The sequence below is a fragment of the Sebastes fasciatus genome, chromosome 10 (assembly GCF_043250625.1).
Source record: "Sebastes fasciatus isolate fSebFas1 chromosome 10, fSebFas1.pri, whole genome shotgun sequence".
NCBI classification, from domain to species: domain Eukaryota; kingdom Metazoa; phylum Chordata; class Actinopteri; order Perciformes; family Sebastidae; genus Sebastes; species Sebastes fasciatus.
The window spans coordinates 13521174-13544422 of NC_133804.1; the positions used below are offsets into that span (position 1 = coordinate 13521174).

The 23249-nt window shown below is 38.8% G+C and overlaps 3 protein-coding genes across 3 annotated transcripts; 1 reads left to right on the forward strand and 2 right to left on the reverse strand.

Moving 5' to 3' along the window:
- Positions 1–3347: 3347 nt before the first annotated feature.
- atoh1b (atonal bHLH transcription factor 1b) lies at positions 3348–5114 on the forward strand. The gene has a single exon (XM_074648294.1). The coding sequence runs from the start codon at positions 4193–4195 to the stop codon at positions 4835–4837; it is 645 nt and encodes a 214-aa protein (XP_074504395.1). The 5' UTR covers positions 3348–4192; the 3' UTR covers positions 4838–5114.
- dok3 (docking protein 3) lies at positions 4936–12044 on the reverse strand. Its single transcript, XM_074648293.1, has 5 exons — positions 11783–12044; positions 9620–9922; positions 9252–9342; positions 8429–8616; positions 4936–7204 (listed from the first exon to the last, which is right to left on the reverse strand). Exons 1-5 carry the CDS (start codon positions 11837–11839, stop codon positions 6410–6412), a joined length of 1434 nt encoding a protein of 477 aa, XP_074504394.1. The 5' UTR covers positions 11840–12044; the 3' UTR covers positions 4936–6409.
- Positions 12045–12176: 132 nt separating this feature from the next.
- Positions 12177–22208, reverse strand: ddx41 (DEAD (Asp-Glu-Ala-Asp) box polypeptide 41). Its single transcript, XM_074648292.1, has 17 exons — positions 22004–22208; positions 19568–19642; positions 18978–19128; positions 18779–18853; positions 18619–18679; positions 18393–18529; positions 17207–17279; positions 16963–17116; positions 16633–16769; positions 16197–16359; positions 15130–15261; positions 14965–15036; positions 14779–14875; positions 14363–14512; positions 14196–14267; positions 13929–14039; positions 12177–12576 (listed from the first exon to the last, which is right to left on the reverse strand). Exons 1-17 carry the CDS (start codon positions 22028–22030, stop codon positions 12440–12442), a joined length of 1824 nt encoding a protein of 607 aa, XP_074504393.1. The 5' UTR covers positions 22031–22208; the 3' UTR covers positions 12177–12439.
- Between the last annotated feature and the right edge of the window lie 1041 nt (positions 22209–23249).

Consider the following 23249-nt stretch of genomic DNA (forward strand, 5'->3'; position numbering starts at 1 on the left):
CATTTTAACTAATAGAAACAACCATGAAATTTCCCCAGTTGATTAATTACATTAAAACAATTATTTTTTGTATTACAAGTTTCAACTTTAAATATGCAAATGATGCATTATCTTATTAATGTGTGCTAATTTTGATACATTTCCAGAACAGAAATCTGAACATTGGATAAAGCCAGGTTCAATAGTCTTGTTTCAATTTGTTGATATATTAGAGTCAAAGGTTTTTATGGAGGGGATCTATTTTTATCACTCTATAAATCAGAAAATACTGTCAAAAAAAACAACACACACACTTTTGCATTTTTTTAAGGAATATAAATCTTATATTCTATAAATCTATAAATCAGGCTATGAATGAAAAAAAAACTCAGTAAAAATTAAGAATATAGAGAGGAATGAAACTGGGAAGTTTGGTGTATGTAAGAGCTACTGAACTGGAGATTTATGGCTCAGAATATATGGGGGAAAAAACTCATTTTAAAGATAAATATTGTAAAAAAAAAAAAAAACACTGCAAGTGAATATGGTATACATATCACCATGAAACTTCCCCCATAGATTACTTGCATAAAGGCAATGTTTTTGATATTACAAATTTTCTGAAATTTTGTGTTTAAATCTACAAATGAGGCATTATCTAATGCTAACTTAGGGGGAATTTAGGAGAAATCGTAAATAGAAAAAAATATATATATACTTAAGTATACTTGGCTCATGCTGACAAGTATACAGAAAAGTATATTTGTCTTATAGGCCTATACTTGTACTTCCTCTTTTGATCGACATGTACTTAAATAGAATTTAGGAGAAATCAGATGGTGTGTGGTAAAATAAACACTTCAATGTGTATTTTGGATGTTTTCTTTCCACTATAGTCTGGAAGCAGACATGTTATGGAAGCCCAAAATCTCACAATTGACCATGCAGTGTATGAAAAAACAATTTGTTTTTGCCTGTATAGTGTCTCGCCATCACAGTTGAGGGATTTTGCATTCACTTAAAAAGCAGTAAAGGGAAAGTTGCCATAACTCTCCAGTTGACAGTCATGCTGCCCCCCTCCCTCTCCTGCCTGGTGGGACCCATCAGTCTCTCCCTCTCAGGAGGTCAATAGAAGCTGACCCTAGAAATGTTCCTCACACCTCCTCGGCCTCCTCCTCCACGCCCAGCACCAGATGGGAAGTGGAGCCGCATTTTTAAATCCTGCCATGCAGGGTTGCAGGCTGTTGCTCTGGCAGTGGGGCTGAAGGAATGAAATATTCATGTTGCCCAAAAAATGAATGGACACCCTGGGACGGAGAGCGTGCCGATTTATTCAACTAAGACCAGGCCTCATTACACTGCTGGCGAGGAGGAGGGTCACGGTGATTTCCTTTACTGGTGCTCGACCCTGACTGTCACACACACACAAACAGAGAAGAAGAAGAGGAAGAAGAAGAAGAAGAAGAGAGGGGCACTGAATGCTTAAAAAAAAGTCGCCATCATAATCATAATAATAACTTTACTTGCATAAAGGCAATATTTTTTGTATTACAAGTTTTCTCAAATTCTGTGTTTAAATCTGCAAAAGAGGCATTATATCTAATGCAAATTTTTGGTGAATTTAGGAGAAATCAATAGAAAAAGTGTAGTAAAATAAACACCTCAATGTGTATTTTGGATGTTTTCTTTCCATTATAATCTGGAAGAAGACATGTTATGGAAGCCCAAAATCTCCCAATTGACCAGTGTATGAAAATCTATTTTTTTTGCCTGTATAGTGTCTCGCCTTCACAATTTTCAATTCACTTAAAAAGCAGTATAGGGAAAGTTGCCATATAACTCTCCAGTTGAATATAGAGAGGAATGAAACTGGAAAGTTTGGTGTATGTAAGAGCTACTGAAGTGGAGATTTCTGGCTCCGAATATGAGGGGGAAAAAAACTCATATCAAAGATAAATATTGTAAAAAGACACTGCAAGTAAATATGGTATACATATAAAAAAAAAAAAAAAAAAAAAAGATATCACCATGAAACTTCCCCCATAGATTACTTGCATAAAGGCAATCTTTTTTGTATTACAAGTTTTCTGAAATGTTGTGTTTAAATCTGCAAATGAGGCATTATATCTAATGCTAACTTTTGGCAAATTTAGGAGAAATCAGACATAAATAGAAAAAGTGTAGCAAAATAAACACCCCAAAGTGTATTTTTGGATGTTTTCTTTCCACTTTAGTCTGGAAGAAGACATGTTATGGAAGCCCAAAAATCTCACAATTGACCAGTGTATGAAAAAACAATTGTTTTTGCCTGTATAGTGTCTCGCCATCACAGTTGAGGGATTTTGCATTCACTTAAAAAACAGTATAGGGAAAGTTGCCATATAACTCTCCAGTTGACAGTCATGCTCTGCTGATCTTGGAGCGGTTCCTCTTCTGTAATTGATGACCTAATGAGTGATTATAGCTCTCGTGTCAGAGTTTGGAGGCAGAGCGTGCCATATGGAAGACGTGGAGTGACTCTGGTTGTGACAGAGGTGTGCGCGTGAGGTGCCAGGGGACACCAGCTGATAGGCACAGGGGCCCACGTGACTAATCACATTCATCTCACTTGATTTGGTCATAAAATCTTATAGCATAATAATAATAGCGTGATTCTATAATTAGGGGTACATGTCATGTCCATGGGCTGTATTTATCAATTTTACTAAATATTCACTTCAAGCAATGGTCAATTTTATATCAGGGCACATTTCTCTTTCATTTAATACAAAAAAGTCAACAGGTCCCATCTTTTATTTTGCAAAAAATGCATATTCTATACTGGAATTTGCTGTTTTTGTGCTGTCCGATTTTGCTCTTCAGATTAACATTAAAATACATGTTTTTGTATATAATTTTCACAATTATTTGTTCAAAATAATCATTAAAATATGAAAAGGTGTTTTAAAAGCTATTTGGCTCATTCATGTACATTCAATCGTCAAGTTATTATGTTTATTATTTAATAAACATAATAATGGAACTTTGTGCGTAATGACACATGCATGTTTTGGAGCTGGCGTCTCTGCTAAATGATTCATAAATCACCTGTCTGAGACAACTTATCAGTTAACATGGCTCTGTTATATAGACAGGTGTGTCTCAAGTCCTGGCCTTCCACCTGTTCCTTTTATTATTCTTCTGCAAATAATCCGCGTTTGGATTGTCCACCTTTTTTTTTTTTTATTGTTTGTTTGAGAACAAACCTCAACTCCCTCAAAATGATGGAGACAGTTCCTTTGCTCATTATAGAAACAGCCTATGTGTCACATGAAACTGGCCAACAAAAAAACAGATTTACACAATATCTGATGAACTTAAACTTTTTTTTTTTTTTTAAATTTCAGTTTAGTTTTTATTGAAGGTTTTCATGGTTATACACATATCAACAACATATTGGCATGTACACATTTAGACCCACAAACAAAGGGAACAATACAAACAGGACTCATGTTTGGGAGGTATACTTCCATTATTCCATACATTCTCATTCACATGTCATTTCCAACTCAATCAGTTGTCTTTTCTGCCGTCTTCGTTGCTGTTTTGGTTTTTGAATAATGTCCATTTCTCCCACTTGAACTTAAACTTCTAAAATAAATATGAACCTTTAAAATAAATCATAAATAACGTGCGTAAAATGTTTAACTTATAGGGGGGAAAGATGAGAAAAATCTGTAAATCCAAGCAGCTCGCACAAGTTGTTTACTATAATAAATGTAAAGGAACAGTTTTGATGTGACGTGCGCACTTGAATAATAAAGCCAACAGACATGCAGCTCAGACTTTATACTGAGTTCATGAGATCATCTCCTCTTAAAGCTTTTGAAACATATATAAGCCACGCTCTTAAATGATTAATACCACTGGGCTCGCTGCTGTGTGAGGATAATAACAACAAGGGTCGTGATTGAGTTACAATACACAATAGGAAGAAAAAAAAGTCTCGCTTTGTCTAATTGTTGGCAGGGTCAGAGGAGGATTGTCCGATTGGCTGCTGTCTTCCTGAGCTGCAGGGCTGTTAGTGCTGAGACTGGGTGTGACACCAAGGTGACTGACTGAGAGGGAGGCTGCATGGAGGAGCCTATAAATTGGTGGAGCAGTGCAAAACCACCTCCAGAGAGACGACAGCATCAGCCAGAGTCTTCTATCTGTGTGACCTTTCACTGCCACGATGACTGCAAAAGCAGCACAGCTGTCCAACTGGCCGGAGTACCCAGAGGAGGATTTCTCCCTGCAGCTGCAGCAGCGCAGCAGCATCATCAACTCCAAGACTTGGATCTCTTCTAGTGCGCTCCATGCGCTCTCTAGGAGGGATGGAGCTGCAGACACACTGGACGAACTTCCTGCAGAGACTGATTCTGACAACAACTGTGCATTATTAGATGGAGGTGGAGGTAAGGTGAGCCATTTCGGCCCAGTGAAGCACAGGCGCGTCGCAGCCAACGCCAGAGAGAGGAGGAGGATGCACGGCCTGAATAAAGCCTTCGACGAACTGAGGAGCGTCATCCCATCTCTGGAGGACGAGAGGAAGCTGTCCAAGTATGACACCCTGCAAATGGCGCAGATTTACATCACGGAGCTGTCGGAGCTGCTGACCGGTGTGGACAAGCCCTCCAGGAGGATCCACTCCCACTCCCCGTCCACCACCAACCTGCTGACTGGAGAGCAGCTGGACCACCACTCAGACTCTGTGGGCCACCTTATCATATTTGGATCTGACTTGGGGTCAAATCAATCAGTGACTTCTTCTAACAGCAGTGATGGAGAATCCTCACACTTCAGTGACATCGAGGAAAATCTGAGTGGAAGACAGTAACAAGAGACTGATCCTGAACCAGGAGAACCAAATATTGCAGCTTGTATAGAAATGTTGGTCATCATTATGAGATAGTCCTCTATTTTCTCCTGTTATTATTTTTTTTTCATTTTGTTTTTCCTTTATTTGTTTTTACTCAGACATACTTAATTATATACAAATATGAAATGAACCAACTTTTCCACTTTTTACAATGAAATTATAGAACACACAGATAGAACATGGGGTGCTTTTCATCTGAAATAAGATCAAATAAATAATAATAATAAAAAAATTACATTTAGAAAAAAAAGAAAAATGAAACAAAAGAAGGGCGTTTTGGGAGAATTTACTTTTTACACTCCTTCCAAATGTCCTCAAATTTAGTTTCCTGAAGCCTCATTGAGAAAGTAATTCTTTCCATTCAGTGACTTCTTCTAATAGCAGTGATGGAGAATCCTCACACTTCAGTGACATCGAGGAAAGTCTGAGTGGAAGACAGTAACAAGCGACTGATCCTGAACCAGGAGAACCAAATATTACAGCTTGTATGGAAATGTTGATCATCATAATGAGATAGTCCTCTATATTCTCCTGTCATTATTTTTTTTTTTTCATTTAATTTTTTTGGGTTTTACTCAGACATTTACATTTACACAACTTTTTAGACACAAATAGAACATGGGGTGCTTTTCATGTGAAATAAGATCAAATAAATAATAATAATAATTAAAAAAAATTAAACAAAAGAAGGGCGTTTTGGGGAAATATACTTTTTCCCCAAAAGCCTCATTGAGAATTTCCATTACAAATATTTCATAATTTCTCCTGTCATTTTTAATAGCTTAGATGTTGCACTGCCAATGAAAACCTACTGAGATCTTGAACTTCCTAAGGCCTTTTGGTGGCCTTTTTTTAATGCACTTTATGTCCTGAACCATCACTAAAGACATTCCCAGTGTCTTTAGTGACATTTGTCTAAATTAAAAAAAAAACAATTATTTTGATATTTATGTATAGCTATGGGGTATTTTTATGAGGATTGTTTTGCTACAATAAAGATATACTTAAGACATGAGTTGTTTTTGTATTTTTCATTTTTTTGTCCAGCGATACATTTCAGTATACTGAGTAAGTTACATCAATATTTCCACCATAAGAAGCGGACCGAGGCGACCATGTCCAAAATGCAGTAGTTGCTGCAAAATGGCTAATTTGTATGTGACAAACCAACTTATTCTCTTTAAGAAAGGTAGTTTAGGAGAAAAAAAACATAAACTAGAAGAAGCAAATATGTTGTTTGAATGTAACAAGGAAACATTTTTCAAAGCTATTTCCATAATGAAACAGGCAAGTGTTCATTAATGTCACATTAAAAAAACTGCAGCACACATATAGCTTCTCTAACATTCCAGCAGTGAAGAACAACACTACTTGAATCCTCTTTTTGCTTTTAGACATCTGCAAGCCAAAAATCTGGTGCCAAATGTTCCCAGCGGAGGGGATTTCAAAGAAATAAAGAAACTAATTCTGCTTTATGGCAGTCTATCATGGTTCAAATTGCTCCTCCTGGTCTGTCTGCTAACTAATAGCCTACTGAGAAAATGTGGGGCTGCCTGCTCTGGAGGGAAGCGGTGGCTGGAACTTTGCCAGGTCCTTAGAAATGATTTCTGCCAGCCTCTGTTTAAAACTGCCATGGGCCTCTGAGGGGGTAACATTGGTAGAGGAGTTGATGGCCTCCTCCATCTCCTTCATGTCATCCACCGGCTGTGATTGTGCATTGTACCCTGGCTGGATGTTGTTCGCAGGGGGCTGGCGCTGGTATCGGGGCTTTGGTGGTGCAATGGGGACAAACTGGGGAAGGGTGATGGGAGGAAGCGGAGGTAGGGGATGCAGCTTGGGATGAACTTTCACATCCGAATAGGTGCACTCTGAGTCTATCACAGGTTTGAAGTCATCGCCTCTGATCATAGGAGGTGTGGCTCTCCTTACGTTGTAATAAATGCTGTCCCCCATTATATCCAGGTTCAGAGCATCCAGGGAATGACACCGTTTACCATCATCTTCCTCTCCGAAAGAGAGTTGAGGTTCGCAAAGAGACAGCTGCTTCACATTTAGTACAGGGGTGTCATTAATAGTAGCGTAGTGGTTGTCAGACTCGTCCTCTTTGTCAGCAGAAACATCACTGTCACTGTGGACAGGGAGGATAATAGGAGACACGTCAGAAAATGATCTTCTGTGGCGACTTAGTGGCTGGAAAGAGGACCTTCTCTCCAGAGAGCACTGCTTTGATATAGCCTGGAAGATCTGCGGACCGTGTGTGGACAGGAAGATGAACACTCCTTCTCCTGACTCACAGCGACGGCCGGCTTCAATGCTGAATCCACCCTGCAATCACATGCATTAACACATCTTAAAGGGATGGTTTGACATTTGGGGAAATATGCTCTTTTGCTTTCTTCCTGAGAGTTAGGTGAGAAGATCGATACCACACATCACATATGAAGCTGCAGCTAGCAGCCAATTAGCTTAGCTTAGCACAAAGACTGTAGACAGGAGGAATAGCTAGCCCTGCTACGTCCAAAGGTAAACCTGTAACTTGTCGTTTTTACACTTCAGTTTTGGTACAGAATAAACAAGCAAGATGTAACCTGTTAATTAATGACCTTTAAACCTGCAGTAGGCAGAATCTTTTTGGCATCATTGGGCAAAAAAGCTATAATAACCTTTCAGCATATTGTAATTCAAGTTTTCTGAGAGAAAACTAGACTTCTGCACCTCCTCTTGGCTCTGTTTTCAAATCTAGCCGCCGACGGGAGACTTTGGCCAATCACAGGTCATTTCAGAGTGAGAGCGTTCCTATTGGCTCTGCTCCGGCTGGTGGGCGGTGCTTGGTATTTCCTCAACTGATCTCAACACGGCTGCCGGGTCACAAACTTTCTCATTTTACAGCTAAACAGTACACTAGAAAATGTTTCTGAAACATTTTATGCGAGAAATAGGCATTACAGTAACGGAATATTGATTCATATTTGATCAGCGCTGCTTAGTTCGACCGTTTGATCGCAGTTCGCGAGTGATTGACAGCTGCTCAGAGACGACAAGGCTCCAGCTCGGCTCTGATTGGTTGTTCTCCTCCGGTCATCTTGCAGATGCCATTAGGAGCACCGCAGGACACACAGGCACATGATTTTTTTCAGATTAGCTGTCTCATGCTCGACTGTCAGGATGTAGTAACCGTTTTATAAAAATTACATTTTTAATCATAATTGATCCATTTTTACCCACTGCAGCTTTAAAGGTGCTGGTAGGCGGATTTTGTTGCATTTGGACATAGCAAAACTAGCTTTTTTCCCTCTGTTTCCAGTCTTTGTGCTAAGCTACGCTAACCAGCTGCTGGCTACAGCAAAATTTACCGTACAGACATGAAAAGGGTATCCATCATCTCATCTAACTCTCTGCAAAAGAGCAAATAAGTACATTTTCCAAAATGTTGAACAATTCCTTCAAAGTTATATGACTGCTCTGAGCTGAATGTCAGGTGCATCATGACTATGGTGATGAAGTTTGAAGTATTTTGTGTATCATTTCCAATTGAGGGGAATACTTTACCTCAACCTGTCCGAATTTGCGTAAGAGCCTGTATGGCCAGCGATAGAATACGTGACCAGTATTGACGGCCAGCAGCAAAACGGCATCTTCTTCTGAGGAGATCACATACTCCCCGGCCAACTTGCACCTCCTGGATGCCTCGGTGCTCTGGATAGTCACTTGGTACTGGTTTGGAGGAAGGGTCAGCTCTAAAAATCAAAACATCACAGCACACTGAGGTTAATGCAGCAGAAAGTACTAGATATTTCATATAAGGTCTGAGCAGCAAAGGGAATAAATACAGCATATATACTCTCATAGAGAAAAAGGCTGATTTTAAATGCATTCTCCTAATCTCTCCATGTGACTGCGCTGCCTGGATTTTTCAGGAGAAGTGTAATAATCCATTAGGAAATAAAAATAAATAAATGTGTGTAAGCCAGAGCTTGCTGACGCTAATACATTCTGCTGTTCATGTTTGAATAAATTAGTGGCTTTAGCTACTGCTCACACATATTCAAGGTTTCTGCTGATGTCTTGAATTTATGATGCTATGACATCTAAACCTCCATGCTAGCTTTTTCCTTTATTATAACACATTGGCCAATTTACTCTTACGAACTCGTTAAAAAGGATAATTCCAGTTTCTTAGAACTTGGGTCTAACTTTTGATTGCTGATGTGAGAGCGCTGCAGCATCACTATAATATAGTTTGACGGGGTAAGAAACACTTTTGTTCAGACAACAGTTTATGCCGGAATCTGATGAGAACCACTTCTACACGCTAAACCGAATGTTGTTTTTGATTGCTTGCTGACTGATTGCAGTTGTCGTCTACCATTACCAGTTTTCCAAGATGAGTAAAGGTCATTGTCCTCCATGGTCAAGCTATTTCCTCTCTCGAAAGCCCCTTTGTCTGATTCCCCAGGATCCTTCTGTAAACACAGTGGCATGGTAAACATTGCATGGAGTGTACACCACCCTCTTATCACCGTTTTATGACTTCAAAGAGGTAAGTTGCAAGAAAGGACATAGCTTGTGCAAGCACAAGAATTAGAGAAGTGAAGAGACAGAAGTTACAGATACTGTATGAACTTCCTCATTGTGCTATCTACAGTATCTGTGATTGTGGATAAGCTTTATCCCCACCGTTCCCAAATTATAACACTACTCCTGACATAAAAAAGAAAAGGGTAAAGAGATGTGTGATACCTGGAAGGCCAGAAGGCAGAGGGCACTCAGCCAGTCCTCGCTTGTCGTGGAGGCCAGGGTGTAGGTGCTCTGAGTGGTGTGTAAGTAGAAGGCGGTGCACCCAGAAGGGCAAGACTCCTTTGGAGCAGAGATGACACTGAGGCAGTCTCTCAGACGCACCACTTTTCTTTCAGATGTTTTCTGCCGATAGACCTTCCTCTGTTCAGTAGCAGCGTTGTTGTCAACTACACTAGAGAACTCCAACCGCCCGACGCCCGTGGGGCTGGGCTTAAAAAGCACCATCCATATTTTACGCCATGATCTCTGTTGCAGATGATAGAGGGGGAAATAGAAAAAGTTACTGTTAATAAAACCGTGAATGGTATGTTATTATGTTATATCATTAGCAAATATTGCATCTATCTCTATTGTTATGCAGATGACACAAAGCTCTACATTTCTGCTTCACATGATGATCCGAGCCCTGCTGACCTGGTTGAATTTTTGAGTTTCTACAGTTGACGGACAACACGGATATCATGGTTATTAGGAGTAAGGCCGAAAGAAAGAAACTCAATCCCTATCTTACTGCCTCTTACTTTTTACGGTGTATTGCAATAATACTGCCTGTAAATTACAAAATTTATTGAAAGATACTTCTCATTGTTTTCGGGTGACCTCATAAATAACCTCAGTGACGGTGCATTTACCTCGACTCAGAACTGCCTCCCTGTATACTCCTCAAGCGTGTACAGTAAGTAAAGATTTAAATATATTTTTGTCTAAATTGCTTTTACCTATATGATCATTTACTATATGTTTTATCAGCTACATATTTTTATTTATTCATTATTATATCACTAGTTTTTCATTATCTCTTGTTTTCAGTGACAAGTGTTCTTGTTTGAAATGTGCCATATATAAAGTTGTAAATGTGTTTCGTTTTTTTGACAACAATTATTGAGTAAATATGGTCCTCTGTATATTACTGTTATACTGCTGCTGCAAGCCAACACAAACAACACAAACCACACTGAAGGCGTGAAGTTTCACACGACTAAAATTAGGCACATATACTTATCTACAGATCTAAGTAGTGACTTAAAAAGACAGCAGAATACATGAGTAATACATACGAAAGCAGCCTCGGTTACTATTAATATGGGGGGAACCAATACCATATTTTCACCATTTCATTCTGAATTTACAGCTGCTATAGGGTCATATTGAGTTTACCTGATGAGACACACACATGGTCAAAAGTTTTAGATACAAAGCCTGAGGGTGTTTGACAACTAAATTTAGTTTAAAATGTGTGTAAAAGGTTTGTTTACATGTGTTAACCATTGAAGCAATTTTATATGTTTTTATATTTATATTTTCATGCAATCTATGCATTTAAAGTTATTACGGAAGTTTAAATCAAGACAGTGGAGCCACGATCCACCTCCGTTCACTATCTTTTCATTGAGTAGAACCACTGGATCTGATGTGTGAAAGTCATTGTCATTGTTGCATTAGGCAACAATGCATTTCCTGAAATTGAAAGGGATATTTAATGTAGGGCAATGTGTGGTTTATTCCAGATTTGGTCAAGCGAAACCATCTCCACATCGACCTGAACAATAGTATGACTCTATTTTACACGTCATGTAAACATACCGTTACTTGCATGACTTTACAGAATTAACAACTCCACTAGACTAAGGAACATTTAAAAAGATGTTCCTTGAGGGCAAAACAGGTAATGCCGTTTCTTAACAAAACCTTGTTAAATCTATGCCATCTAGAGTGTAGGGAAATATAGACTTTCAGTAAACACTATCATATTTTTTGACTTACAACATTGAAAGAAATATGCAACATTGTTCGAGAAGTATCACTGGACTAAACATTTGCATTAGTTTTATCTAAATGCTCAAAGGTTTTAGTAGTGTACTCTTGAACCCCTGTATTGTTTATTACAGATTGATATTGAGAGAGTAATTAATCTGTCATTGCATGCAATAAGTTTGGTTATGATGTTCTATGGCAAGACATAAAACCTCTGAAAAACATTTGTATTACCAACCGAGCCTTTGCTAATTTTAACTAAGCAGTTCATGAAAGCAAAATACCGTCACATATATTTTTGACCGAGCTGTTGACAGAAAAATAAAATGTGTGTTGTTCTATAACACTTACTTTTCCAAACTTGACCCCGTGAAGGTACAGCTTCCCTTCCTTGAAGATGACATCCATGCTTGAAAGCTTTGTCTGTAAATCTTTCACCCTAGCTCTTGATGCTCTGCGGTCAAGATGTGACAAACCAAAAAGTTAAATTTAGGTTTTCAACGGCACTAGCAAAATTGTTTCCTTTACGTCACCAGCAGCTTTCATTCTCTTGTCTGACAGGGCTTCAAGTCAAGCTATATCTGATCTGCAATGTAACCGTTGCACAAGAGAGGGCACACAAGTTGTGCTGTCTTCTTGAGTCAAACTTCCCTTTGCATTATTCTGCTTGTTTTAGCAACTTCCTCACCATACAAAACTGGTACCACACCTTTCTATTTTCCAGATAAGGACATCAAAGATCATCGACAGATAAAGTAGATTTATTTACAATTAGAGTATCAAAAATTGTACATTACAAAAGGCTACTCATCCAGAACAAGTAGGGCAGAGTTTAGGACAAAAAAGGGTAAAAAAGAAAATCCATCTGACAGACCTGCAAACTATGTTAGGTGATAATAAAAACACACTTCCTTAGTTCAGTGACACGACACACAGCTGTACCATTTCCTCAGAAATGTGACTCAGTTCCGTTTAGCATGGGAGTGTCCACCCTTTAATAAAAAACTCTTAGAAGTCCATTGAGCTGTGAGCCAGGTAGTCTTTCCGCCCGATGTTGGTGACCTGCTTGGTCTGCATGGCCTCCAACTTAGGACAGTCTGTAATACGATGACCCAGACCGCCGCAGAATGTACAGCCCCTCTCTCCTGTGAAAACACGAGAATCAAGTATGTCAGAAAGAGTTTATAAACACTCCACACATCTAACTGTTAAGCGAGGAATCTCTGTCTGTGGGTATGTGTGTATGTCCTTCGCATATTTCGAGAACAGCTCATCCGATCAATGTCAAACTTGACGGATGTATTGCTGGAGACCCCATGGAGTGCTTTTGTCGAATTTAGACACGCGACACATTCAATATTAATAAACTTTGAATAAACAAGCAACCAGCGCTCTGTGCAGCAGTAGGGGGCGGGGCTTCATGCTCAAACCGAATCCAGCATGTCGTCTGTAGCAGGCAGATCGCGGCTCAGTTCACTGCTGCTACATCCTGGATACAGCCCGCTAACGCTCGATAACATTACAACCAAATTGTTTTTCACTTCTGCCTCGGGCAGACCGCGGCTCATCGACTGCAGTTATACCAACGTTATAGCCTACGTTACATGGATGCTGGATAAAATGTTACAACCGGACTCTTCTTCACTTCCGTGGAGTCAACATGAGCGCATAGCAAAATGGAAGCAGAATTTAGATTTCACCAGTGTGATCGTGAGTTTTCCCCGTGAGTAAGACTGTAGTACCCCGGTGTCAGACTTGATACTGACTTATAACACTAATAACGTTACCGCCAGCAAAATACCTCCGCTAATTAAATCCATGCTCTACTTTATAACCACAGTGGTTACGTCAAGAGAACTTTCTATTCTAATATGATGCTGGATAATTTACTGAATAATAATGCATCATATTTGAATTGTTATATTTTGTCAGTCAAATCTGAATCGGCAACGTAACCAGTAACATTTCTCCATCAGGTAAATGTAGTACTACAATGTTTTCCTCTATACAGTTGAGTTGCCTTTTGGGCCTTTTGTAAGTTATTTCAGGTACAATGAGTTAGAATAGTAACATGATTCAATCAATCATCTAAACATCATAATACATCTGTAGCTGTTTGGGGCCCTGGTAGTTACCCAGCTTTCCTAACATATAAGTCCCTGGTGTTTTTGCCTGAGAGCGTATTTCACTGTTGTTTCTGACCGCGAGCAACCACGACTTGGGTGTGTGATGCAACTAAGTCACAGCAGGTGTATTGCTCAGGACCCAAAGAAGCACAGTGTCGAGTGTGACGTTGTTTGTATGAGCGGTTCTCAAGAAAGCTACAAGCAGTAACACCAAAGGTCAAACATTCAGCCTGTTCTGAACAGGCTTGTTATCACTAGTGCATTTAAGGTTAGAGGAACGTTTAAAAGGAAACACAAAGTTATTATAGAGTAACCCATAGGTGAAGGCCTAGAGAAAGAGGTATGAACTAGATTTAGTGTGAGCGACTCACCTCCGATGTCCAACATGGTCTCGTCTCCTGTCTGGAGCACCTGGAGGACTGGAGGAACCTTCTGCTTGGCTTCAACTAGCAAGGCTTTAAGGTCCATCAACACAGACTCATCTAAAGGGAGACACATACACTTACTGTTAACTTATTGTCATTTAACACTGACTTAAGCTGGCCAAAGTCACTATAATACATTGCAAATATTCTGAATATCAATTCTTTCATACAGTAATTCATTTGATTTTTGTCCTGATTGGTATTTTTCCTTACCACAGCCTTTATTGATGAATGTAGTGGCAATACCGGTCTTGCCTGATCGTCCAGTTCTTCCAATTCTGTGGACTGAAATTAGATAATTTCAACAAACCAGCTTGAGCAACTTAAGGAGAACTGATGATTATATAATGTACCAATTTCATATACATATCTCCTCTTACCATAGTTTTCTATCTCCTCAGGCATGTCATAATTCACTACATGCTGTATAGCAGGGAAATCCAGACCCTTGGAGGCAACGTCTGTGGCCACTAAGACGTCTTTTTTTCCTTCTTTAAACGCCTCTATGGCTTTTGTTCTCTCTTCCTGATCTGAAAAACAAAAAAAAAATTTAAAAAATATTACATAAACCCTATTTTGCAAGACAATGACAAACGGAAAGCGCGAGACTAGTGCCTGCAATGCTTTCTATGCCTTGGACACATTAAAGAAACTATGAAGCAGAAATGGAGACATTTGCAAGAAGGATGGCATCTGGTGGTAATGATGAGCAACTACAACACAGTTGAAGAGTAAGGCTGCGTACATATAATAAAGAAAATATGTTTTTTAAAGATCAGAACAGAGCTCTGCGTACCTTTTCCTCCATGGATGGCCACCGCCTCTACTCCTTTTAGCAGCAGATACTCATGGATGGCATCGACATCGGCCTTCTTTTCAGCAAATATCAGCACCTGTTGACACGCCACAGACAATATTTTGTAAAACGTGTGACACGTTTAAATTTTGGTATACGTCAATGTCATAACATTGAGGTACTGACGGGAGGTGGTGTTTTCTGGAGACACTCGAGCAGGTACACCATCTTGGCCTCCTCTTTGACATATTCCACTTCCTGCACACACAAAGCATTTATTATTTAGTTGACACTCATATGAGTGGGTTTATAAATTGAATTCCCCCGACTAAGACAGAAAACCTCTTGTACCTGGATGACGTCCAAGCTGGCAGCTCCGGCCCTGCCCACGTTGATGGTGATGGGCTTGACCAGCGCACTCTTGGCAAAGTTCTGGATCTTCTTGGGCATAGTGGCGCTGAAAAGCAGGGTTTGCCTTTGTCCCTAGAGAAAGAAATAACACATTATAGGGCTTTTCACGTCTAGTAGCCTCAGAAAGCTAGGCTATATCTTCAAAGCTCAGTTTTCATGCCAAGATTTTAGTCTGAAAAAAAAAAAAATCAAGTTTCAACTGATTGAGCCCAGCAGCTGGAAGACGGACTAATGGGCAAACTATGGGGAGTGCTTGGGTGATGATGAAATCTGCTGCCTCTTAAAGCATCAGGACTCTGTGAAAAAACAATTTCAACTAGAGTTACAGATAGAAAATGAACCATTCTTCTGTAATTGTAGTCGCAAGGCCTACTTTTGCTCTAAATGTATTGAGTAGCAGTTTTTACAGACAAATTTAGTAGAAATTTGACAGTTTACAGAAATGTCAACACATAGCTTTTCAGTGTGAAAATCAGAGGAAAAGACCAATGACATCCCACTGAGTGGTGAATTTGTCCAACTAGAGCTTTAACTACCAGGACATAGAATTAACACCTCGCAGTTGTATGACTCCGCCAACCAGTCAAGTTGCAGTTTATATCCATGTCTGTCCAAAATGTCGACACTTCATCATTTTATCCTATTAGACATATGTGTGAATTCTTGAGTTATGGCCACAAATGTGTTTTATGAGGTCACAGAGACCTTGACCTTTGACCACTAAAATCTAATCACCTAATCCTTGAGTCCAAGTGGATGTCTGTGCCAAATTGGAAGAAATTTGCTCAAGGCGTTCCCGAGATATCACAAGAATGGGATGGACGTTAATGTCAGTGACCTTTGAACATCAAAATCTAATCAGTTCATCTTTTCCAAGTGGACATTTGTGTCAAATTTGAAGAAATTCCCTCCAGGCTTTCCTGAGATATCGCGTTCACGAGAAAATGGTACGAACGTATGGACGTACAACCCCATTTGGGGGCCACTGCTGCAGAGGAGGACCTCACCTTGAAATAGGAGAAGATGGTCCTGATGTCTTCCTCAAAGCCCATGTCAATCATCCTATCAGCCTCATCCAGAGCCAAATAGCGGCAGATGTCCAGACTCACCATCTTCTTCTGCAGCAAGTCCATCAGTCTGCCAGGGGTAGCGACCATCATGTGGACACCACTGTAACCAAGAGGAGGGACAGATTCAGATTCTGCCTGTATATTTCAAATGCTGTATTATTATTGCCTAGGTCCTGTGGTGGGCATGTTAAATGTTCGTACTATGCATGCTTTCTGTAATGCATTATGTCTGGAACTTTTGCCTATTTGTTCCTCTCTGATTGATTTAACGTAGCTGTCTAACGCATTTTTTTGCTTGACACTGGTTCCAACTGAAACTCTGGATAAATGACAGAAACAGATTCCTTTCAGACAAATCTTCACTCTTACTTACTGTTTTACTACTTCCATCTGCTCCTTGACAGACATTCCTCCGATGCAGAGGGCAGTGCGCAGCTGAGGAGCTCCTTCCTCCTCCAGCAGCTTGCAGTAGTACTCGATGATGCCATGAGTCTGCCTCGCCAACTCTCGCTGGAGTGAAGGGAAAGGTATTCATATCAGATATGCTTAGTTGCAAAAGAAAAGTGAGGTTACTCACAGTGAATGTCATCTGTCTAAAGTGCAAACACTAAGAAATGTTTTATTTTTCTAACCACCAATCAGGCTTTATGCTGCATTTCAAGCTGCGTCGTAAATTAAGTAGGTTTAGTGTCGTGTGTCTTACTGAAGGACAGATGATGAGTCCATACGGTCCCTCTCTCTTAAGGAAAGGCAGCCTTTTCTCCTGCTCCAGGGCAAACATGATGATGGGATGAGTGAAGACCAAAGTCTTTCCAGAACCAGTGAAGGCTATACCGATCATGTCTCGACCTGACAGACTACAGACAAACACCGTCAGTTCATGAACAGATTACATGTGATTTACATACAATACATTTGTATAGTATATGTGAATTTACTGTACTTACACTGTAGGGATTCCTTGAATTTGAATTGGTGTGGGATGCACAATTCCCTTCTTTTTCAAACCTTTTAGAATTGCTGCAAAAACAACAAACAGATTCGTTGCCGATTGTTAATCACGTGGGACCACTAAAGGCTTCGCACAGAAAGATATTGGGCCTCATTCACTAATATGTGCATGGAAATACTCTTACTTTGCGCACAAAATAAGTGCATGTGCAAAATTACCATCGGATTCATGACATGCACACCTGCCAATTTTGTTCTTACCACCGTGTATGTTAGTGAATCACAATCATTCTAAATTGACAGGCGCATGCCTGCTATTTGCAAACAGCATACTGCCATGCCACCATTTCTCTAAATAAGGAAATACGTTTGCCTAGAGGTTTATCATGGAGAAAGCAGTGAAGTTGTTGTAAAAGAGAGAAAAAAACAACAACAACTGAATAAATTTAGACAATAGTATCAGAGGTGGAAGGCAAAAAAGGCACACATTTCCATAATGTTAAAATTGATGCGAAAAAAAAGAATAACAGACCAGAAGAAAAAGAAGGAAACAGGTGCAGCAGGAGGAGGACCACCTGATCTGTCAGCCCAAGATGAGAGACTCGCTGCAATAATTGGACAAACATCCATAAGTGGAATATGTCCAAGAAATGAGGGTGAAAGTGATGACATCCAGCAAGAACTATCACCGAGGTAATTCCTTTTTTTTAGGGTAATGGCGTCAAAACATATGACGGCAGACATTTGAAGCTTCACTTGAAAACATCAATAGAAGCTTCGAAATATAAAATATATTCTAATTATGACAATAATTGATGAGGATGAAAGGGCATCGATTTCATAGTTACTTAATACATTTGGCCAATGCATTAGTAAATGAATGTTTTTTAATATTGTCTATTAAAGCCTTTTTAATGAATATAGTATTAATATGAGATGCATTTATTTAACAGGTGTGTGTTTACATTAAGACAGCCGGCCGAGCCTTTATCATTTGTGCCTACACATGGTCTGAGGCGGTTTAAATTTGTTCGCAGATTTAGAACAAATTCAGTTAAGAAAACATTGATGAATCCTGTATTTGTGTGTAAAACGTTTGTACGCACGGATTTGTGCCTATGCACTGGTTGTGAATGAGGCCCATTGTGTTTTTCATGCGTGGGAGTGGGAGCGTGTTGTAACCTGGTGGAAGCTTCATCTCCCTGAAGCTTTTGATTGGAGGAGGGATGCCGTCTCCGTCAACAAGGATGTGAAACTTCTTCCTGACGCGCTCATGTCGGGTGTTTGGCATATTCAGGATGTAGCGTGGTGCCTTCCAGCTATAAAGAACATCCAGGTTAAATGAAAAGTTTAAAAAAAAACTTGACAAACAACGTTACTTTATAGAATTCACTGATCAAGAACATACCTTGTTTTTATGGGATCATCATATATGATACCTTTGGCCATTTCCTTCACAGACATCAGAGCTGATAGAGAGATTAAAAACTGTTTTAACATCTGTAAGTATATCAAAGTAAACCTCATTAATAATTCAACATTTGAATTTGACTGCATTATAATTTTACCTCTGCCCTCCGCAACACTCTCAAGAATCTTCTCCTCCTCTTTCAGCTGCTTCTCCTTTGCTGATTCCTTACGGGCTGTAGATAAAAAAAACATGCAGCAGGTGAGATATTACAGACCCAATATGGCAATGTTTAATTAGCAGTATGATAATAACAACAACAATCATAATCCAGAGTGGGTCGTGTTTGAACTGGATACCTTCTGCTTTTTCCTTGAGGTGCTGATGCTGGTCAAGGAGACTAACATTGGAGCGGGGACCGAGGCCCTCGTCCTCATCCCTCTGCTCCTCCCCGCTGTCCTTTTGATCGTCGTCCACCGCCTTTCCTCGCAGACGCAACATCTTCTGTAGCTGTGAGGTACATGTTAAAAAATATATATATTAAATTTGAATATGTGGCAACGAGATGTGATGTTGATATACATTTGGAAAATCATAATACAATTGTATTTTTTAAAAAAGATACAACTTTTACAGTATGTTAGGTTCCTCAAGAAAAATATGCGTTAAACTGACCGTATAGCCCTAATTAGGGATGCGCCATACACACCTTTTCTCTCCTGATACTTATTCTGATACCTCAACTCGGGGTATCTGCCAATACAGATTCCTCGTGCTATTTTGTTCCAAAATTTAAAATTGATATAGTTCACTACAAGGAACTCAAGGTTACGTCTGGCCAACATCCCTGGTCTGCTTAATGAGGTCTTGGCCCCGATACAGAAGCAGTTGATCGGATTGATGTATCCTTAATGAATGTGTCAAAACAGAACAGTACACGATAACTTACCGTTTGGTGTTTCCTTATTTTGACTGGAACATAGGGAACATAATCGTCATCCTCCGATCCCTCTGAGCCAGACCTCTGTACAAACACATTACCATTATTAGTATCATCTCTTGGTTTCCCCTCTACAGAGAGGTCAGAGCTCAGCATTCAGACAGAACGACCTTCACACATCCAGTGAAAGTCCTTCCAAGGCGTGCGAAGCAGCTGCTACAACAACAGATTCTGATGCAATAATTATTTTCACAACTTTATACGCAGATCATACATGCAATGGTACTAGATTACCACAATGTAATTTCTCATACAGTGATATTTATTGGATGTGATTGATCTGAATACGCCAGAGTCCAGCCACTCTGGCAGGTCACTGAACATTTCTACCGGCCACTCAATTTATTTGTCTGCCACTCCTGAAATCTAAGTAGAACGCTTTAGACTTGTAAACACTGAGTCAGTGGTACCAGACTGTAGAATTATGGAATATATCATGTAACCTTAATCCATGACTATATTCTGTAACACTTAATTTTACAGGTCCGCAAATTTCATGGTAATCAGGTGATAATTAGCAAGTAACTTATTTGAAATTTCTTTGGAATTACTGCCAAATTACCCCCAATATTTACCTCAACATTTATCAAAAATTACTTTATTATAAACATTATTTAATTATTATATGCTAAAATAGTATTTAATGGTTAAAATAGGGCCCTTAGGCTTGAGAAGAGGCTGCTCTTCACCAGAGGTGGAAAACTAATAGAAGACACTTCTGATCAGGCACAAATCTCACCATTGTGTGACTTATTGTCTAATAATAAAAAAAATTAAGAAATTTCAAAGAAGTTATTTTCTAATTATTATCTATTTATCAGCAGACATGGGAATAAAGCATATCAATTAACTTTGTATTCTTTTCCTGGAAATGTATTAAATTAATTACCAGCTATTGAGAAATAGCGGAATATAATTATTAAATAATGTTTATAATAAAGTAATTTTCGATACATTTTGAGGTAAATATTGGGGGGTAATTTGGCAGTAATTCCAAAGAAATTTCAAATAGGTTACCCAATATTTAATTTAGACTTTAGAATTGCTTTTTAAAAATAATATTTCTTAATATAAGGAAAACCTGTCTGCCATGGTGGCAGGTGACCTGAAAGTTTCACCTGCCACAGCCAACATTTACACGTTGGTCACTTTTGCAATGTAAATACAGTAAATCAACTGTTACGGATATGTGCAATATGCTGATCACTCAGTGCAATAATTATCTGCTGCTGTGCAATAATTATATATAATTATCTGACGGACACTTTGTGCAATAATCTGGCAAAGCTGTAATCATCTCATCAATATACATATTGTATTTTGATATTTTAATATTGTATCATCTTTTATATATATATATATATATATATATATATATATATATATATACATATATATATATATTTCTATTGCACTCTCTCTCTTTTTATTGTATTATCTTTTCATTAGCACCTATGGGATTGTCACAATCTAATTTCGTTGCACTACACAATGACAATAAAGGGCTTGAATCTTGATTTAATTTTAGGTGACCTGAAATTCTTACCTGCCACAGCCAACATCTACCCTGTATTTTATATCTGGCAGGTGTCAGGTGCTAATTTCATTCCCTGGATACAGGACTCCTTTAAGTCTCATAACTTTACTTTTATTACCAGAATAACATCATTACATTGGGTCCACACTGATATCACTGCTCTGTGTTCAACTTCAGAAAGTTATTGATGAAGGGAAAATCCATTAAAGTACTCTTATGTCTTGGACGTCAAGGGACACTAGTCAAATTGACACTGCTGTGTGTTGCTGAGTGTTGTTATTGAAACTTTTTTTTTTTTTTCTTCTTCTTCTTCTTCTTTGAGGTATTTATTTATTTTGTCTTATCTTTTATTTTCTTTGTTTTCTTTGTTAGATAAGTGAAGTGGATGAAATGTCATGTCTATCTCTCTTTGAAATTCTGACTAAACATTTCATTGAATAATTGAATTATTAATATTAATATTGTTAGTCTGTCTGTATGTGTATATATATATATGTCAAATTCAATACAAATATTGTTTAAAAAAAGAAAAGAAAACTTATATGTAACCTAAAGTTAGTTATATTATATATATTATATTCAGAGCTGACTTGTAGGTGAATATAAACGTCAGCATTACGTATTGACCTTGTTTAACAGCTTTATGGCTGTTCTTTAACATTATAGGTGATTTACAGAATACGGTTTACACATTAATACAACATCTAACATTAACTAAAACCACTTATTATTAAAACACGTTAGTTTAACGTTGTTCTCTGCTCTGTTCCTATAGCAACTGCGTACTGGTTAGCCTGTTAGCTAAGCTAGTGTAACCTCATCTGAACGACACTACACGCTTAACTTACCTTTCTGGGTCGATTTTCGGTCTCCATTTTATGTGCGGATACAGTAACGTTCTCTATGTACTTAAATCACAGAGTTGACTGTGTATTTAAAGGGCACACAATTCAATAAACAGAGCTAATCCACATGTTTACACACAACACAGGAAGCTCAGAGTGTACGGATCGCTGGAAGGGTCAAACCTAACGAGACCGAGTCTGGCAGTTGGAAAGGCAGCTCGTGCACAATGGTATAGTAGTGATGATGGGAATTCAGGCTCTGTTTAGTGATCCAGATCATTTGGCTCAGCTCACCAAGAAGAGCCGGCTCTTTCGGCTCCCAAACGACTCTTCGTTTTACCACTTCTGCCTTTTATAATTCAGCCAAATTTAGCTTCAGCTGTTTTGACCTATGATTAGTATGTGTACACATATATCACTTAAATTATTCAATATAATTATAATAAACCTTTACTCTCAATACCACCCCCTACTGTATCCCTCTCTCTGCCTCTGATACCTGATTATTTGCACTCCTGGAATATTTGCACTATCTGTTTTTATCATGTTTATTTTTGTTTATAACTTATTTTGTATATTGTATATTAGTAGAATTTCAATTCTTTATACTTATTTTATTCTAGCGTTTATATATTCTTCTGTTATTATACTGTTTTGACTTGCACCAACATAACCAAAGCAAATTCCTAGTGTATACCTCTTACACCTGGCAATAAATATGATTCTGATAAGAATACATACAGAATACCGTAAGTTTACATACTGCTTCGTTTCCGACTGTCACTCATCTTGTCTGCTATTCGCTCACCGCACTCCTCTCCCTCCTACTCTGTACCTGTAGACCGTCAGCGCGCCATGCATCCCCATGCATCCCCATGCAAAATGCTGCTGCTCACTTATTAACTAACACTTCCAGACGTGAACACATCACCCCCGTACTTTTCTCGCTCCATTGACTTCCAGTGCGCTTTAGAATCGATTTTAAGTTCTTGATGTTTGTTTTTAAAGCCATTAACGGCCTCGCCCCACCTTATTTGTCCGAGATTTTAACTCTCCGCGAGCATAACAGGGCTTTGCGGTCATCGGGTCAACCTTTTTTAGAAGTCCCAAGGTCGAGTTATAAGCTGTGGGATGATCGTGCTTTTGCTGTCTCTGCTCCTAAACTATGGAACAAGTTACCCATTGATATAGGCACTGTCACTGACCTAGTACTTTTTAAATCTAAACTCAAGACTTTTTTATTTAGATT

Bases quoted from the DNA above. Each gene is read 5' to 3' on its own strand.
- atoh1b (XM_074648294.1), top strand. From the start codon at position 4,193: ATGACTGCAAAAGCAGCACAGCTGTCCAACTGGCCGGAGTACCCAGAG.
- dok3 (XM_074648293.1), bottom strand. From the start codon at position 11,839: ATGGATGTCATCTTCAAGGAAGGGAAGCTGTACCTTCACGGGGTCAAG. The intron at 9,923-11,782 runs GTAAGTGTTATA...CATCTGCAACAG, and splicing joins ACGGGGTCAAGTTTGGAAAA to AGATCATGGCGTAAAATATG. The intron at 9,343-9,619 runs GTATCACACATC...CTGTGTTTACAG, and splicing joins TCTGCCTTCTGGCCTTCCAG to AAGGATCCTGGGGAATCAGA.
- ddx41 (XM_074648292.1), bottom strand. From the start codon at position 22,030: ATGGAGACCGAAAATCGACCCAGAAAG. The intron at 14,513-14,778 runs GTACGCAGAGCT...TTTGTTTTTCAG, and splicing joins GGCCATCCATGGAGGAAAAG to ATCAGGAAGAGAGAACAAAA. The intron at 14,040-14,195 runs GTAAGGAAAAAT...GTCTCCCTTTAG, and splicing joins ATTCATCAATAAAGGCTGTG to ATGAGTCTGTGTTGATGGAC.